This window comes from Microcaecilia unicolor, chromosome 6 (genome assembly GCF_901765095.1).
Source record: "Microcaecilia unicolor chromosome 6, aMicUni1.1, whole genome shotgun sequence".
NCBI classification, from domain to species: domain Eukaryota; kingdom Metazoa; phylum Chordata; class Amphibia; order Gymnophiona; family Siphonopidae; genus Microcaecilia; species Microcaecilia unicolor.
This window is the reverse complement of record NC_044036.1, coordinates 292,846,635-292,865,544: the sequence shown is the minus strand read 5'-3', so window position 1 is coordinate 292,865,544 and position 18,910 is coordinate 292,846,635. Positions and strand designations below refer to the sequence as shown.

The window sequence follows — 18,910 nt, the reverse complement described above, 5'->3', positions numbered from 1 at the left end:
AAAATATTGCTAGGTGGAAAAAGCAAGGAGTTCTTTAAAAACACTGTGCATGCGTGAAACTGATACACAAAATAGAAAACAAGTGTAAAAAAAAGGCAGAAGTTCCGAAAGTGCAAGGTAACAGCATGTGTAGCTGAATCGCTTGATATACTCATTATCCTGTGTATATATGTCACAACGATATTTAAATGTCTCTATTTTATTTCCCCTCAGCCACCTTTCTTCTAAATTATACATTTTGAGATCTTTGTCTGTTTCCATATGCTTTACTGACTATCTTAGTTACCACACTCTGGAAACACTCCATCCTGTTTATATCCTTTTGAAGGTACCATCTCCAGCATCGTATTTCAAATGAAGTCTCAAAAATACAGAGGGCTGTCACCATCTTTTTCCTGCTAGCCATTTCTCTCCCTATGCACCCAAGCACACTTCTGGCTGTTGCTGTAGCCTTTTTCTCCCTGTTTGGCCACCTTAAGATTGATTGAAAAGAGCTAGTATCGCCCCATGGGTTGTCTCCATCCCCACAGGCTCTGTCTCAGTCCCTGCCAGTTCTGTCCTTGTCCCATCCCTGTGGGCTCTGTCCTCATCTGCAGAAGCCTCACACACTTACAATTTTATATTTTAAATATTTTTATTAAAGTATAAAAAGGAATATGCTGTGCAACTGTTGTTTATAAATCACAAATATAAAACAATAATGAACAACTATAATAACCCCACCACCACTAAAAACCTCTACCCTTCGAACTCCAACAATAGCTGACTTTTACTACCCCAAGGAATCCTAATACACCCTGTTAAAATGTGCAGGGGTACAAAATACAACCCGTTCTGTATGCCATAGCAGGGGAGAAATATGCCCTATGAAACAATGTTATGATTTTTTAAATCTGTGGATGAATAAGTCATCAACAATCTCAGGATTCAGTCTAGCTCTCCTGTCTTCCACAGTCCTTCCTGCAATAAAAGACATCTTAGATGTGTTGGGTAGCAGGAATGTACAGGATCCCCCATGTAAATTTTGCTAGTTGTGGCCAGCATGTTTACTTGTTTTTCCAAAAAATCAAAATATCGTTGTCTGCATCACTCAAACATAAATCACAGTCCAGTTCATTAACAGGTTTCAAAGTAGAACATGACACGGGGACAAAGCTTGTCCCTGTCCCCGCTCCGACCCCACGGTTACCGCAGGTCTCTGTCCCCGTGTCATTCTCTAGCTGGGACTACCTTCAGCTCCTCAGTATTTCTCTACTTCTAGTCAATCCCAGTGTCACAAGGCTATTTTTCTCTCTATGGGGAGGCTGAACAGGTGGCTTTCTGCAGTTCTGTCTGACACATTATGGATCTAGTCACCCTCATCGTTATTTTTCAGCATAGACTTGATCCTTAGACTGGAAGAGGAGTAGTGGTCCAGGACAACTGAAGCAGGGACAGTGGTCCTAGTGGAGAACCAGTGGATCCAGGTCTAGGTTAAGAGCTAGAGCCATTCATCTAATACTCCAACATTCCTGGCTTTTAGCTTAGGACAGTGCAGGCGACAGTGGGCAAAGCAATACCAGTAGCTCTTGGCTGCCATGGTGTGTTAGATTTTGTCTGGGATGGAATTCCCATGTAGGTCCTAGCAGCAGCTCACATGGCCAACCCCATCATCCTACTTCACCAGGGTGATGCTCTCCTTTTAGAAGCATTGGTGCAATTTGTACCAGGCTTCCCTGTTTCTCAACCCACTGCTCTAACCATTAGACCAGTGATTTTCAACATTTTTCATCTCATGGAACACTTAGAAGGCACAAAGATTGTCAAGGCACACCGCTGGAATCTAACCCATCCCCACCTGTACACTTCAGAAGTAGTTATTTCATTTAATTATGCTACTGAAATAGATTAGAGCACCAATATACCCTCTTCCCTTTATGTATAGCAGGCCTTCCTTTCTCTTCCCTTTATGTGCTACGTCTCCCCTTTTCCCTTCCCTATATGTGCAACATTTCACTCTTATTCCTCTCCACCCCCATGCCCTCCCATGGGTCCAATATCTTTTTCTGCCATCCTCCTCCCACTCTTTAGATCTCTCTCTCCTGTCTGCTGTGATTCTACAAACTTTGCAGTTGCTGGCAACTATTAGAACAAGCCTTCCAGAGGCTTTCCCTCTATCATGTCCCTCCCATGCGGCAAAAGAAAGTTGTGTCAGAAGAAAGGGCCCTGGAGCTAGCCAGAGGAAGGCAGGCCTGTTCTAATAGCTGCCACAACCACAAAGTTTGTAAAATTGAGGCGGAGAGAAGACCCAAGTGGGAGGAGTAAGACAGTGACGTGAATCCAGACCTAAGGGGATAGACACGGATTCTGTTTGGGGTCACCCCATAGTGACGCCTATGACCTGGAGGGGATTCCCGTGGCACACCGGTTGAAAAACGCTGCATTAGACTACACCTCCACTCTAGCAGGTGGGTTAAGGTATAAGACTGAAAAATCATGAACATAAATACTTCTTCCTAGAAACACTGATGAATGTTTGGACCAACCTTTCAGCAGATACCATCTATATTTCTTGGCTCCATCTCACTGCAAAGGGAGCATAGCTCATTATGTGAAGACCTTTCTACTGTTAAGGGAGAAAAAACTACAGTCACACACAAAAAACACAGATACTACCATCATAACTAAGCCTATAAACTAGCCCTCACCATCTTTGAGTCAAGCTGGAAATGTGTTTGTTTAATCTTCCTGATAAAGAGTTTGAAACAAAGGGGGCCCTTGAGAAGTATGTATTGCCCTGTGGTACAGTGTTTGCTTGTGAGACATCTGAGCTGTGTGAGAAGTAGACACTGGTTGAAGCTCCTCATGTTCTCTCTGCAGCTAAGTGATTTGTTTTTCTGTGCACAGTTTGGATATTTACTTTTATGATTTTTCTAGCTACATTTAGTCACGGATAATGAAGACACTGGCATTTATAGTCTTAGTTATAATGGTAGCATCCATTTTTTTTGTGTGACAAGTTTCTTCTACCTTGAGGAGCTCTATCAGAAACCTGTGATAGAAGCCTTTAACAGAAGGTCATCTATGTTGACTTTCTGTGGCAGGTTGAGGTTTAATTTATTCAATTCTATTTTGAGACTGATTCTCTTAGTTCAATGTCTAGGGCAGTGGTTCCCAAACCTGGTCCTGGAGGCACCCCAGCCAGTCAGGGTTTTAGGATAGCCACAATGAATATTCATGAGATAGATTTGCATGCAGTGTAGGCAGTGCATGCAAATCTCTCATGAATATTCATTATGGGTATCCTGAAAACCTGACTGGCTGGTGTGCCTCCAGGACCATGTTTGGGAAGTTGGGAACCACTGGTCTAGAGCAAAACGTGAGTAGATTCTTTGATTTATATTTTGCTCTGCAAAACAATTTTGATTTTTTTTCAATTGACCTACTTAACACACTGGTTGAGTAGTACTGAAATCCAGTTACATTCAGCTACAGTAGGTCTTTTCTTGTCCCTAGAGAGTTTATAATCTAAGTTTATATCATTACATCCTTATTTTCTCTCTATTATTTCAGCTTCATACTGTTAGAAATATTGTCTCAGATAACCTGAGAACCTATACAAAAAAATAAACTTTCATAAAACAAACTAGTGAAGCAAGTCTTAATTCATTATTCCAAAAAACACTCTTGCAAGAATGGGGGTGTCTGAAAGCAAGCAGGTACACCCATTCCTTAATTCTTAAAATACTCAGGGTGGTTCCATGTTTAAATGCTCCAAGTCTTCATCAATGTTGCAATCTTTGTACTTCATGCTGTGGACGCCTCTCAAATTGCATACAATTGATTCTTCTAATTCCCAGTTGTGTTGGTCCTGTCATTCTCAGCAAGGCAATCTTAATCACCTTATATTTGATTGTGTATGTATTCAAAAATATTGGAATGATATATGGTTATTATTAGTAGATGTTTTCCACCTTTCTGGTTCATTAACTTATAAACATGTGATACTTAAGGACTAATGCTTTAAAGGTACTCTAAAATCTAATGAGTGTATCATTAACACCATGTTCTCCTTAGCTCTGAAGGTAATTTTTACGCATTGGATGGCCTTATATCAAGTCACCTATGAAGAATGATGGAATTTACTGTTCCCAACATATAAATATTTTATTACACCTTTTCCAGTAGTAGCTCAAGGTGAGTTACATTCAGGTACACTGGATATTTCTGTCCCAGGAGGGCTAACAATCTAAGTTTGTACCTGAGGCAATGGAGGGTTAAGTGACTTGCCTAAGATCACAAGGAGCACTACTACTATTTAGCATTTCTATAGCGCTACAAGGCGTACGCAGCGCTGCACAAACATAGAAGAAAGACAGTCCCTGCTCAAAGAGCTTACAATCTAATAGACAAAAAATAAAGTAATCAAATCAATGTGTACAGGAAGGAGGAGAGGAGGGTAGGTGGAGGCGAGTGGTTACGAGTCAAAAGCAATGTTAAAGAGGTGGGCTTTCAGTCTAGAGCAGCAGCAAGATTTGAACCGGCCACCTCCGGATTACAAGACCGGTGCGCTAACCACTAGGCCATTCATTTTGTTTTGCCTTTCATTCATAAGGAAAAGTGGCTTCCACTTGTATCTTATTTTATGGATATCCTCTCTCCTTCCTCTTTTTTTTTTAACCCTATAGTTTGCTATGTACAGCGTTTCTTATTGCATAATTGCTAATTATAGTTTTATCTTTGTGTTGAAAATCAATAAAAATACAGAACTCATACATACTTCTATCAAAAAATTTAAAAAAAAAGACACGTAATTTTCAAAGGACATTTTTAGAATAATTTTAAAAAGTATTAGAAATATACAATAAGGGCCAACATACAAGCCAATAAGCCATACCCAAATGCTTCATAAATCACCATACTAGAGGACCAAACGATTACATACACACACAAAAAAATCCCAACGGTGGCCCCTGATAGAGGAAGAACGAGGAAAAGAACGCGTTGCTTTATGTTTATAGACTTCCGGTTATACTCTCTCACACCACACGGACACAAAAAACAAACAACCTCCCCTAATAAACCACAACACAGTACCATATCGCCATCACTACCTCCACAATGACGACAACTATACACAGCACACACCAACCAGATGAGTTCCTGTCCCGGCCGGTAGAAATTTCAAGCGTTCTCTGATTCGATGGAATCATTGGGCCTGCAACCTTTTCATTGGTTGATATCCCATAAAGCAATCATTCTATTTTTGATTCGCTGACTGAAAATTATAAGCAGAAAGGAAGAGGTTTTTTTTTTTCTTTAAATTCTCGATCACCATTGGCTTCCTTCTGACTTGTAGCGTCCTCTGATTTGTTAGCGCTTACTCGATCCTTTCAATTGCTCTCAGTGGGCCGCGGTACCTCCTCTCCCCCTTCTAATTGGCTGTTTCTAAACACCCGGTATCCGGGTAAGATGGCGGCGGTAGGAGAGTGTCCACTCTCGGCTGAATGGCTGCCTGTGTCTCTTACTCATGTCGAATATATTTCAGGTAAATATTCCTATCCTCTTTCAAAAAAACAGCTGTACTGTAACTTCTTTGCTTTCTTATTGCCGGGATCGTTGCTTCTAACCGTTACACTAATGGGAACTGGGCTGGGTGGCTAGTTGCCAAATAGTGAGCTTCTGGTTGCAGAGTGGGTATGAGAAGCTGCTGCCAGATAATGAGACTTTTCTTTCAGGGCGCATGTGTGGTCTCCTTCTGGGCTGCGGAGGTCGCTTCCTAGCTTGTGTGGTTAATTGTATGTATGAAATAAATTGAACCAGTGCTGGTCTTACCGTGCTGTGAGTATGGTCTTAAGGAGTAAGTAGGCAGCCCTATTTCCTTTTCGCTGATTGACCACACAGATTCATGTATTGGTATTTTTGAGATTTTTGTTACTTGAAATAATTTGCTTTGCAGGCTATTCCCTGGCTTATTGCACACTTTGATAAACGAACTTTGAAAACTCTACCAGTGCAGTGATGATTTTCTAGCACTGTTTGTGTGCAACTTAACGAGTATAGTGGCTGCTCTTGAATTATAGGGAACATACCTACAGTACTGCCTGCTATTGGAGCTGTGAGCTTCCCTGTAAATGAGTGGTTACACAAGTTTATTTAAGCTTCTTATATACAGCTGTAAGCTTTAAAGCTATGGAAGTGGTGTATATTTAATATAACAGATCACTCAAACCAGTTCTATATCAACACTTAATTACATAAAAAAATATTAAAGGTGTATTCTGATCATTGAGAACTGGATTTTTCAATTACCCAGTATAATTATTACACACACACTAATTTATAAACTTGGCCAAATTAGTAATCAAAAATTCATAACAAAAAGCTTTTAAACTTATCTTTAGAAGAAATAGCATTATCTTCTTGTCAAAGAATGAATCTTCAATCATTCCCCTGTTTGGTAAAGCAGATGTCTTATCGGTCCTTGCTATAGTATATCAGATGGCGTTCACTCTGAAGAAAAAGACTACCAGTGGTGTGTCTCGGAGATCGATTCTTGGTTCTGTTCTTTTGAACCTATTTGTAAACTATTGCAGAAGGATTGTGTGGTAAGATTTCTGTCTTTGCATGTGATGCCAAATTCTGCAATGGGGTAGACATGAGAAGGGATATAGTGAAGTTTGAAAGAATGATCTAGAATTTGGCAGCTAAGATTCAATACAAAAAAAATGCAAGGTTATGCTTTTGGGCTGCAAAATGCAAGGATTGGTTCAGTATAGGGGATGAAAAACTGCTGTATATGAAAGAGCAGGAATTGTGGGTGATATCTGTCTGTAGGATTGCTAAACAGTACTATTACTACTAATCATTTCTATAGCGCGTCTAGATGTATGCAGTGCTGTACAAATTATGTGCAGGCACTTTCCCTAGAGGGCTCGCAATCTAATTTTTTTTTTTTTTTTTTTGTACCTGGGGCAATGGAGGGTTAAGTGAGTTGCCCAAGGTCACAAGGAGCTGCAGTGGGACTTGAACCCAGGTCTCCAGGATCAAAGCCCGTTACACTAATCATTAGGCGGCTACTCCACTCTAAACAGGTAGAAAAGGTGACGGCAAAAGCCAGAAGGATACTTGGGTGCATAGGGAAAAGAACATCCTGCAGAATAAAGAAAGTGATTGTGCCTCTCAGGCTGTAGTGGGAGTGTGTACAATTTTGGTGACTTCATTGTCAAAAAGATATAGAGGGGATGGTCAGTCTAGAGGATGGCTATTAATATGATCTGTGGTGTAGGCATAAAACAGATTATCTGTACCCTTCTCCTCCACCGCTAACTCTAGACTCCGTTCCTTTTATCTTGCTGCACCAAATGCCTGAAATAGACTTCCTGAACCGGTACGTCAAGCTTCATCTCTGGCCATCTTCAAATCTAAGCTAAAAGCCCACCTTTTTGATGCTGCTTTTAACTCCTAACCCTTATTCATTTGTTCAGAACCCTTATTTTATCATCCTCAATTTAATATTCCCTTATCTCTTATTTGTCATGTTTGTCCTAATTCGATTGTAAGCTCTGTCGAGCAGGGACTGTCTCTTCATGTTCAAGTGTACAGCGCTGCGTATGTCTAGTAGCGCTATAGAAAGTGGTAGTAGAAGATGAGGAGAAAGATCTCAATATAGTTTAGAAGAAAAGCCAGAGAGGGGAGAAGACATTTAAATACCTCTGTGGCATAAATACACAGGAAATGGGCTTCTTTCAATTAAAAGGAAGCTCTGGCATAGAATGAAGGTGAAAAGGGGTAGAGTCAGGAGTAATCTAAAGAAAAACTATCTTTTTTTTTTCCTCTCTGTATTAAATTTTCAACAAAACTTTTAATATAGGAAAAAAGAATGACTAGCCAGTCATGAACACCACAGATAAAATGGCAGCAGGGTATATATACACAATCATTAGGAAACAAAATAAACATACCTATCATTCTATAACTATATAGATAATATAGTAGACATGGGATATATGAATAAGAAATATATTTTATAAAAGAAAAATGGCAAATCCAACTGCTGTGTAAGTGACCTATACAATTACTACCAATTCTTTAATTCCTATCCCCACCCCCTTCCCGGATCCAACAAATCTTAACCTTGCTAAGTTCTTGCTGCTAGATCAACTTATACAAATCCAGTGGAAATTCATTTTTCCAGAAAGGGTAATGGATATGTGGAACAGCTTCCTAGTGGAGATGAGGACTGTATCTTAGAGGTGGTCTGCATTTGAAACAAGTGTCATTCACTGATAATAGTGTGCACTTTGTGCGAAGGGTGTGCACTCTTTACGAATAGTTTGTACCCTTTTTAACAGTTTACATGTGTGTGATGATTCGTACATGAGTGCATTAATGGGAAAGAAAATGCACTATGTGAAATAGTGTACACTAGTAACATTTGTTTTGAAACAAACAAAAAAAAAACAAACACATTTTCTGGCTGCCCATCCCTAGTAGCTGAATTCGAGGGAGTGTGGGACAAGCAGAGGATCTGTCATCTTCTGTGTTTTGCTGTCAGGGTTGCTTCAGAAGGAATATTTCAGCTACAACAATAACAAAAAAAAAACTTAGATGAAAAATTATAAATGTAGGAATTTCCTTCAGACACATGTAAAATAATCACTAAGTTAAAAAGTATAAATAGAATGGACAAAACCATTTGTAACATTCGCAACTTTCAATAAGCCATGAGCTCATCATACAAACCCTTACAACACAAGAGGCCCTGTTTACTAAGGCGTGTTAACATTTTTAATGCACGTTAACTGTGTACATGCCTACAATATCCCTATAGGCACCTATACAGTTATCGCGAGTGTGCTAATTGTAGGCGTGTTAAAAATGCTAATGCGCCTTAGTAAGCATTGCCCCAAGTTCCTCCTTGTAAATGATGGACATAGGTCACCAATCAAAACATTTTTTTCCAAAAAGGAAAAGCCAATCAGGCTCAAACAACATGACAAATTTTCAGAAGATTTAAAAATAAAGCATTCAAAAGATCTCAACTATAAGCCAGTCAAAACAGCTCATAACAATATTTACCATTCAGTTTATTTATTCTGGCCGTTCACTTGTACTGTCTGCCAAGCATACATCCATCATTCCTTTTGACAGGAATAACAAAATATCAGCACTTTGTGGATGGTCCATATGTTCAAGAAAAATTAATTTCAAGTCCAAAACAGCATAAGATTTTCTTATCCAGTGATCCAGCAACAACAGTTCAATCAGGTAGAACTGTGTAATCCATCTAAGATGCTTAATGATCTTTGGATCGATGTACATATGTAGCAGAAGCTGAAGGACAATCAAATATTTCTTTTTACAAACCTTTGGATTATGATTCAGTTTGGTCAGTGACTTTCCAGGCTGTGCCTATTATTGAGGATGTCCTTCACTATAACCTGATTATTAAACGAAAAGCACAGTTTTTGATCCAGAAATAGCCAGTGGTACTGGTGAGAGGTGTTTAATGATTTTTACATCTTAGACAAAAAAAAAAAAAATGTCACCACTGGGCCAGCTGAGTGTTTTGGAGATAGGCTCTGTATTTGAGCTCTTACCGACTTTTCTGTTTTCCACACCTCAATGTGTAGAAACTTAAAACCAAGATATGTGAGTCTGGATTTGATTACTCTCATCACTTGATATTCCTGAACAGGGATGGGTTTTTTTTTGTGTGACTATGTATGTGGCTTCCTTAAATACAAATATACTATAGTGCTCTGCAGTTGAAATTGAAAAACACATCTATCTCGAGGACATTTTGAAGCTATGGTTCCAAAGTTCACTTATGGATCTGGCAGTCGCACAGAATTATTTTTGTTTTAGCAATTGCTGCTTTTTTTTTTCTTTCCCCCAGCAGATGAAAGGCACTACTACAGTAGGTTCAGCTATGGCCTCAGTTGTGTACTTTTGTGTCCGATTTTGAAGATATCTTTGTCTATTTGTATTTTGGAAACCAGTCACAATTTGGAATTGATTCATAGGTGAAATTTTTTAATATCTAACACAGAGGATTGGTTACAATCTTTTCTTGATATGGACGAATGAGTGTAACCCTCACTTGCAGTTTACTGCGGACTACAGTCACAAATATATTGCCTTTTTTAATAATCTGATTAGTGCTAATGGATAGCATCTTTCAACTAGTATATTTTGGAAACCAACAGACGATAGCAGTTTACTTTGGTACTCGAACTGCCATCCAAAAGGTTTACGCAATAATATCCCTGTTGGAAAGTTCTGTCTTCCCTGTCAGTGCTCCTCTGTCAGACTGTGTCTTAATCAAAGGATATATGTGTTTGGTTTCACAATAAAGGCTATCCTTTTGAAGTTGTTAATAGAGCTTTACAAACATGCAGTGGCAGTCATGAGTTACTATTGAAACCGTGTGACAAGGAATCTTTTGATGGACCCACTTTTGTATTACTATTTTTTTTGTGAAGGCATATACCAACTTAAGAAGATTTTTAAGCATTGGCATTTATTGAACTTGCCAGTACAGCAATGTGTGTTTCATTTTAGGCAAAGAAGAAGATACAAAACATATCCCTTAAATTGCAACCATGATGAAAGTTCAGCAGTCTGTTTCAGTTGGTCATTTTTCTTATAGTAAATGCAGTGTCTGCATTTATGCCTTGGACACTACTGCGGTTATATATCGGTGTTTCCCAAATCTGTCCAGGAAGAACCCGCAGCTAGTCAGGTTTTCAGGATATCAACAATTGTGTTTATGAGAGAGAGTCATATTCATTGTGCATGTCCTGAAAACCTAACTAGCTTGGGGGTTCCTCCGGGACAGGTTTGGGAAACACTGATGAATAACCATAGTAGTCTTCAAGGTATACATATTTTATAGACTTTTTAGTTTCTGAATGTGATACAGGTCAAGTGATTTATACTTTTCTTCCCCCCCCCCCCCCCCCCCCCCCTTATAACCTATATATACCAGCAAGACTCCTCAGAAGATTAAAACAACGATCATTGAAATCTTCGTTGGATTAGCCAGGCTCAATTGGATGCACCTTTGGTAGATTTGTTGGATAAGAAAATGTTAACAATCGAATTTTGTTTCTGAATCATGGACTTGTCAGCAGGTTGCTAATATTTCATTATCCCTAACGAGAGGGAGCAACAATGGATATATGCTTGGCAGACACTAAAACTGAATGACTTGAATAAAGAAATAGAATGAGGAATATTTCTGAGCTGTTTTGATTGGCTGATATTTGGAATCTAGTTTTATTTTTTAAATATTTTGAAACCTTTGTCATGTTTGAGCCTTTCTGATTTGGCTCTCCATTTTTCTTGAAACATTTTTCTGATTGGCTGCCCTATATTTTTCTGTTTTAAGGAGGAGCTTTGTTAGAGCCCATGGCATATCAGAAGTTGTGCATGCTATGAATAGTTTTTCCACCCTATTTGTACTTTAAGGTAGTGACAGTTATTTTACATGTATCTGAAGGAACCTCCTACATTTATAATCTTTTTTTTAGCTAAAGTATTCCTCCTGAAGCATGCCTGATGGGAAAACATCGTGCTATGTCAAGGATGGATGAAGATCTGCTTTGCTGAAAAGGAGAATGATTTGAAGATTGATGAGGAACTGTCAGTTTTGGGAAGAAGATATTTTTCTAAAGATAAGTTTTTTTGTTTTTTTTTTTTTTTAAAGATTTTTGCTTTGAGTTTATGAATACTGACTTGGGCATCATTTATAAACGACTTGGTATTTTTTGGTGTCCATATAAAAGTTTTTTTCTCTCCCTCCTGATTTCCCCTATTATTGCTCATATGTCACAGTGAATGGTTCTGATCTTTAAACAAAATGTTATGTTAGACAAAGGGATCCTGAGTAAATACATAACACAGTTTTTTAAAGTAATTACTCCATTTATTTAAGGAACAAAATTATCCAACAACCATTTCCTTAGCATTTCCAACATAGTAGTCCAGTACTTGCAGGTTATGCCCATCTACCAGCAGGTAGAGATGCAGTCTGCCGTATAGGGGACTCCTTCAATTCAATATATATCTTTCTCCAGCTGGTGTTAGGTTTTCTGTACAGCTCCTGCCTGAACTCTTCTGGTAATGCTTGCTTCTGGTGTAGTTTTCTAGATTCATTTGAGCTGGGAGTAAAAGGCTTGGTGTTTGTCCTTTTTCAGAGGTACACCTGGTGGTTCCATGTTCCTCCCTACCCCACCCCTAATCTCCTCCTGCCTCCTCTTAAAAAAAAAAAAAATCACTATGCGGCTGTGGCTCTTTAAGGGGTTAGTTACCTGGCTGTTATTTCTGTCCTGTAAAAGTATCCTTCCAGTAGAGAAGCCTTTTGAGACACCTTTTTCCTTCTTGGATTACTGCTGGATAAAGGCAAATCCTTCAGTGCCAATGAGCACCCTAGATCTTTTAAATTCCTCCCATTACTATTTTTGATTTGTCTCTCCTGGAGGAGTAGCCTAGTGGTTAGTGCAGTGGACTTTGATCCTGGGGAACTGAGTTCGATTCCCACTGCAGCTCCTTGTGACTCTGGGCAAGTCACTTAACCCTCCATTGCCCCTGGTACAAAATAAGTGCATGAATATATGTAAACCGCTTTGAATGTAGTTGCAAAAACCTCAAAGGCGGTATCTCAAGTCCCATTTCCCTTTTCATGGTTGTGACTGTTCCCCCCCCCCCCCCCCCCCCCCCCCACACACACACATGGTGGTGGAAAACCATTAAATGATGTTCCTGATGCAGAGCTAGAAGAGCAGCATTGGGACAGTGCTCCATTTGCCTCTGTTGCCCTGGGAATAGTTGGACTCCTCTGACCTGTTAACAGGTGGTCCTGGTGTAATGGGGAGGGGGCGGGGGCAATTTGGCTGGTCAGGGATAAACAGCTCAGTCATCTCGGGCCAGTTTGAGTCTCTTCAAAGCACCGGAGCAGAGCCATGTTGGATAATTGAGTCTCTCGCAACATCAGAAGGTATGCTTCAGCCCTTTATATTAGGAACAGATTATTCTTCTTAGCATATTACTGCATCTTCCTTTCTTCCCCCTGAGGCTCTGGGATCATCTGCTCCTTGCTGTCCTGATTGTCTTACTGCTACATTGTTCTCTATTTAAAAAGGGATCAGGGTGTTACTGCTTCCTGTCATTTTCTTCAGGACGATACGACTTCTAAAAGTAACCTAGAGATCACTGTGGATAATTGGAGAGCAGGAGAATGGCCAAGTTTTTGCTCTATTGCAGAACTGAAGAATGGGTAGACAGTGACTCAAATTCAAGGACATCCTCAAGCACGCCATTAAAATCTGCAACAGACTTCAATAATTGGGACGACACAGCCTAGGGCAGGGTCAGATGAAAGCAGCTTTGTTGCTTAGCCACCCAAAGCTTGGAAACCAAGTGAATCAAGCACAAAAGGAAAATAAGGAAAATATTCATCCACTACATAACCTATAGTCTTGTGGGTCAAAAGATAGTTCTTATATCACATCAATAGACTCACAAATAAACCTAGTCAAAATGAGTTGCTGAAACACTCATACAGTGACAAAAGACTCCATCATTTGGACGCCATCTCTCAAAGGATGGAAATAGGCTAGAGCCAGGGGTTTTCAACCTAGTCCAGGACATCCTTAGCCAGTAGGTTTTCAGGATACCCACCATGGATAATCATACAATGGAGGCAGTGCATGAAAATTTCTCTCATGCATATTCATTGTGGATACCTTGAAAACTAGACCAGCTTGGTTTGGTGCATCCTGAGGACTGGGTTGAGAACTCCTGGTCTACAGTGTGCGCACAAAAGAAAAGAATTAAAAAAGTACACCCTAGAGCACGGCTACTCGATTCCAATTCTTGAGGTCCACGGGCAGGTCAGGTTTTCAGGATTTCCACAATGAATATTCATGAGAGATTGAGGACTGGAATTGAGTAACCCTGCCTTAGAAGAGATGAAAAAGGAGCAACATGATTGATACTTAAATATCTATAAGAACAGGAAGCAAACTCTTTCAGTGGGAAACGAGCAGCAGTGCTCATGATATAAAGCTCCAAACAGGGTAGGGTTTAGTTTATTAAAATACACTAAACCACTCTAACTGAAAAACTGAGCTAAGCGGTGTACAGTCTATAAAAGGAAAGGAAAAAGATACATTAAAACAAAAAGTAAAAAAGAGTGCTAAAAGATAACAAGAAAAGGAATATAAAGGAACAGAGTAAGCTGCTTGCCGGCCCAATTGGTCAGAACTTCCATAAGCTTGTTGGAAATATTGTTTTCCTGGAGAGTGCTGAGGATAAAGTGAACATGCTAAACAATTCTCTTCAGTGTTCACGGAGGAAAATCCTGGAGAAAGGACCATGGTCGGCTGGAGAGGGAACATCTGAGAATGGATTGGATACTGTGCTGTTTATGGAAAAAAAAGAGTTTATAAACAGCTTTAGAATCTGAAGGTAGACAGAGCTATGGGACCGGATGGGATACATCCCAGGAATCTGAGGGAGCTCAGAGAGGTCTTGGCAGGACCTCTTTAAAGATACGTTTAATAGATCTTTAGAGAAGTGAAAGGTTCTGTGAGATTGGAGACGAGCGGATGTGGTCCCTCTTCACAAAAGTGGAGACAGGGAAGAAGTGGGAAACTACAGACTGGTAAGTCTCACGTCACTAGTAGGAAAAATAATGGAGTTGCTGCTGAAAGAAAGGATAGCTATTTTCCTAGAAGCCAACAGGCTACAGGATCTGAGGCAACATGGCTTTACCAAAGGAAAATCCTGCCAAACAAATCTTATAGACTTTTTTTTTGACTGGGTGACCAAAGAACTGTTTGAAGGACGTGTTCTAGATGTAATCTACTCAGCACAGCCGTTGGTACGGTCCCCCATAGAAGACTCGTGACTAAGCTGAAAGGGCTGAACTTAGGATCAAAAGTGGTGAACTGGATAGGAAACTGGTTGACCCGACAGGTGGCAGAGGATGGTGGTAAATGGAATCAGCTTGGAGGAAAGGAAGGTGAGTAGTGGAGTTCCTCTGGGGTTGGTGATGGGGCTGATTTTGTTTAATATATTTGTGGGAGATATTGCTGAAGGGTTGGAAGGAAAGGTTTTCCTTTTTATGGTTGAATTGAAGATAGCCAATAGAGTGGATACCCTGGAGTGAGTAGAAACAATGAGAAGGGATCTCCAAACGTTAGAAGAATGTTTGAGGGTCTGGCAGTTGAGACGTGCAGAGTGATGCACTTGGGGTGCAGAAACCCAAAAGAGAGATATTGAATAGGAGGGGAGAGATTAGTAAGCTCGTCTTGGGAGAGAGACCTTGGGGCGTTGGTGTCCGAGGATCTAAAGGTGAAGAAACAGTGTGACAAGGCGACGGCTGTGGCCAGAATGATTCAAGGCTGCATTGAAAGGAGTATAATCAGCGGAAGAAAGGAGGTGTTGATGCCCTTCTGTAAGTCATTGGTGAGGCCCCACTTGGAGTATTGTGTTCAGTTTTGGAGGCCGTATCTTGCTAAAGATGTAAAAAGACTGGAAGCAGTGCAAAGAAAAGCTACAAAAATGGTATGGGATTTGCATTGCAAACCATATGAGGAGATACTTGCCAACCTGAACATGTATACTTTGCAGGAATAGAGAAACGGGTGACATGATACAGACCTTCAAATATTTGAAAGGCATTAATCCGCAAACAAACCTTTTCCAGAGACGGGAAGGCAGTAGAATTATAGGACATGAATTGAGGTTGAAGGGGGGCAGACTCGGGAGTAATGTCTGGAAGTATTCATGGAAAGGGTGGTAGATATATGGTGGTGGAGATGAAAACGTGTGGGATAAACACAAGGAATCCTGTTTAGAAGTAATGGATCCATGGAATCGTAGCAGAGATTGAGTGGTTTCCCAAAATCAGTGCTGGGCAGACTTCTATAGTCTATGCCCTGATCGTGACTGAATAGATATGGATGGGCTACAGTGTAAATTTTAAGGAGCTTTGATGTTAGCTTCAGAACTTTTAGTGCAAGAACAGTGCTAGGCAGACTTCTACAGTCTGTGCCCTGAGAATGACAAGGACAAATCAAACTCTGGTATACATGAACTCATTTTACATGTTATGTAATACTTTATATCTTGTTGGGCAGACTGGATGGACCGTACAGGTCTTTATCTGCTGTCATTTACTATGTTACTATGAGAGGCCATCAGTCTTGTCATGTATCTTCTGAAAGAAGCTTTTACCATATTCAGCACATGTGGTTTTATTCCTGTGTGTGTTCTCTGGTGCTTTGTTAGCTGTGATTTATGAATAAAGCTTTTTCTACATTTAGTGCATGTAAACAGTTTCTTCCATATCATCAAGCTGATCAATCCATAGACTGGTGGGTTGTGTCCATCTACCAGCAGGTGGAGATAGAGAGCAAACTTTTGCCTCCCTATATGTGGTCATGTGCTGCCGGAAACTCCCCAGTATGTTCTCTATCTCAGCAGGTGGTGGTCACACACAGCAGCAGCTCTGGCTAGGCCTCCAAGCCTAATCCTTAGGTTTTGTTGAGGCCTGGGGTTGAGGGCTCTTTTGAGCAAGTGCAAACCTGGTGGTGCCAGGTCCCTCCTTTTCTCCCCCCTCCCGCTGGCTCCATTTAAAAAAAAAAAAAAAAAAAAAAAAAATTTTAAACGTCTTTAAAGGCGTTTAATTCGACGTTTCTTTAAACGTTCATTGCAGCTACTCACTGGGACACCAGTTCGTTACAGCTCGGAGCGGCAAGCAGGTAATTTTACCTTTTTATAGCGGGCAGGGGGTTCCCCGATTCTTCTCCTCGTGGCATATGGCGTCGGAGGGCGAGGGCGCAAAGGGTCGCTCCCCGGATCGCTGGAGCGCTTCTAGAGGGGATGCGGGGGTTTTACAACCTGATTCGCCCTTGATGGGTGACAGTTTAGTGACCGATGAATGTCCCGGTCGTTCCTCCGGCGTGGCGGTTTTTTCCCGCCATAAACGCCCATCCCCCGCTCCTCGCCTCCGCCATCTTGGCCGGCCACGCGGCTCGGACGGCTTCTTCGTGGGCCGCCCTTGAGGTTGGAGACATTAATGCCATGAACGCCCTTAATTTGGGCGACGGCACAAGCGGCTAAAGTTAAGCGCCGTTCTTCCCGCGCGGCTCCTTCGCGGAGTTTCGCGCCGGACGCCATTTTGGATGCGCAGCATGTCTCTCCACCGCTATTGCGAGCGCCGGTTGAGAGTGCGTCTAGGGCTGTTGCCCAGGCTGCGGAAGTGCACAGTCTGGGGGGTTTCTCCCCCGAGTTTGTTTTGCTGCTGCATCAGGCTTTCCTCATGCAAAACGCTGCCCCTGCTCCCTCTTCTGATAAGAGGTTGAGGTTCCCAGAGGTAAACGCCCTCGGGTTGATTTCCAGGCCTTGGAGGACTTTGTCTCCTCCGATGTAGATGAGGGCAGCGTGTCTGAGGTCTCCCAACGGTCCTTTGCGGATTCCTTGGAGGAGATAGATCCCCGCTCGGATGGAGCGGATGACCCCTCTGCAGCGCGGCTTTTTAGCCCAGAGGATTTGCCCAACCTGTTTTTACAGGCCATGGACACTTTGAAGATTTCCTCTCCGGAGGACGTCTCTCCCTCAGCCCCTGTTGGCTCTGCCATTATGCTGGGGACGAAGCGCCCGCCTAGATCCTTCCACGTGCATGATGCCATGCACACCTTAATTGCGGCTCAATGGGATGTCCCGGAAACGAGCCTTAAAGTGGCTAGGGCTATGTCCCGCCTCTATCCTTTGGCTGTGAGTGAACGTGAGGCCTATCTGTGGCCTACCGTGGATTCTTTAATCACTGCGGTGACTAAGAAAACGGCGTTGCCGGTGGAAGGTGGCACGGCCCTAAAGGACGCCCAAGACAGAAGATTGGAGGCGGCCTTAAGGTCGTCCTTTGAGGCGGCTGCTTTAAGTTTGCAGGCCTCAGTTTGCGGCTCCTATGTGGCCAGGGCGTGCCTGACTATGGTGCAGCGGGCTTCCCCCTCGGATCTTTCCTTGAGGGCTGATTGGCCGGCCCTGGAATCGGGCTTAGCCTATTTGGCAGACTTGCTGTATGATGTCTTGAGAGCCTCAGCTAAAGGCATGGCTCAGACAGTCTCTGCGCGGCGGTGGCTTTGGCTGAAACATTGGTCTGCTGACCACGCCTCTAAATCCCGCCTGGCTAGATTGACTTTTAAAGGCAAGCTGCTCTTTGGGGTCGAGCTGGACAAAATCGTGTCCGATCTCGGCACGTCTAAGGGCAAGAAATTACCAGAGGTCAGGGCTCGGGCTAGTACTCGTCCCGGTACCTCCAGAGGACGGTTGCTGGAAGCCCGTCGGTACCGCCCGGGCAAGTCGGGTTCCTCTGCCCCCTCTTCCTTCAAGAGGAATTTCTCCCCCAAGCAGCATTCCTTTCGCAGAGACCGCCGTCCCGGAGGTGCTCCCTCCGGTCCTCCCCCAGGGTCTCGTACCCAATGACGGGGCCTTGGTCCACGCCCCAGTGCAGATTGGAGGACGGCTGTCCTCGTTTCTGGGCGAGTGGACCACTATAACTTCAGACGCGTGGGTGCTGGAAGTCATCAGAGACGGCTACAAGCTAGAGTTCTGCCAACCCTTAAGAGACGGGTTTGTACTCTCTCCCTGCAAGTCTCCGGTCAAGCTGTGGCAGTGCAGCAGACCTTGGACAACCTGATCCGCCTGGGTGCGGTCGTTCCGGTGCCAAAAAATCAGATTGGCAAGGGACGTTACTCCATTTACTTTGTGGTTCCAAAGAAAGGAGGTTCTGTCCGGCCTATCCTCGACCTCAAAGGGGTCAATCGGGCCTGGAAAGTGAGGCACTTTCGCATGGAGACTCTCCGCTCTGTTATAGCGGCAGTGAAGGCAGGAGAGTTCTTGGCTTCCTTGGACATCA

General features: G+C 42.2%; 1 protein-coding gene across 2 annotated transcripts in view; it reads left to right on the top strand.

Annotated features, from left to right (window-relative positions):
• Positions 1–5,446: 5,446 nt before the first annotated feature.
• DOLPP1 (dolichyldiphosphatase 1) overlaps positions 5,447–18,910 on the top strand; it is a 52,545-nt gene continuing 39,081 nt past the window's right edge. Inside the window, exons 1-2 of one of the 2 annotated variants that reach the window (XM_030207860.1) lie at positions 5,447–5,527; positions 11,517–11,660. In XM_030207860.1, coding sequence (XP_030063720.1) covers positions 11,576–11,660 — 85 coding nt within the window. In that variant the 5' untranslated portion in view covers positions 5,447–5,527; positions 11,517–11,575. The remainder of the gene's footprint in view (positions 5,528–11,516; positions 11,661–18,910) is intronic. The other variant, XM_030207861.1, reaches the window with a different exon arrangement.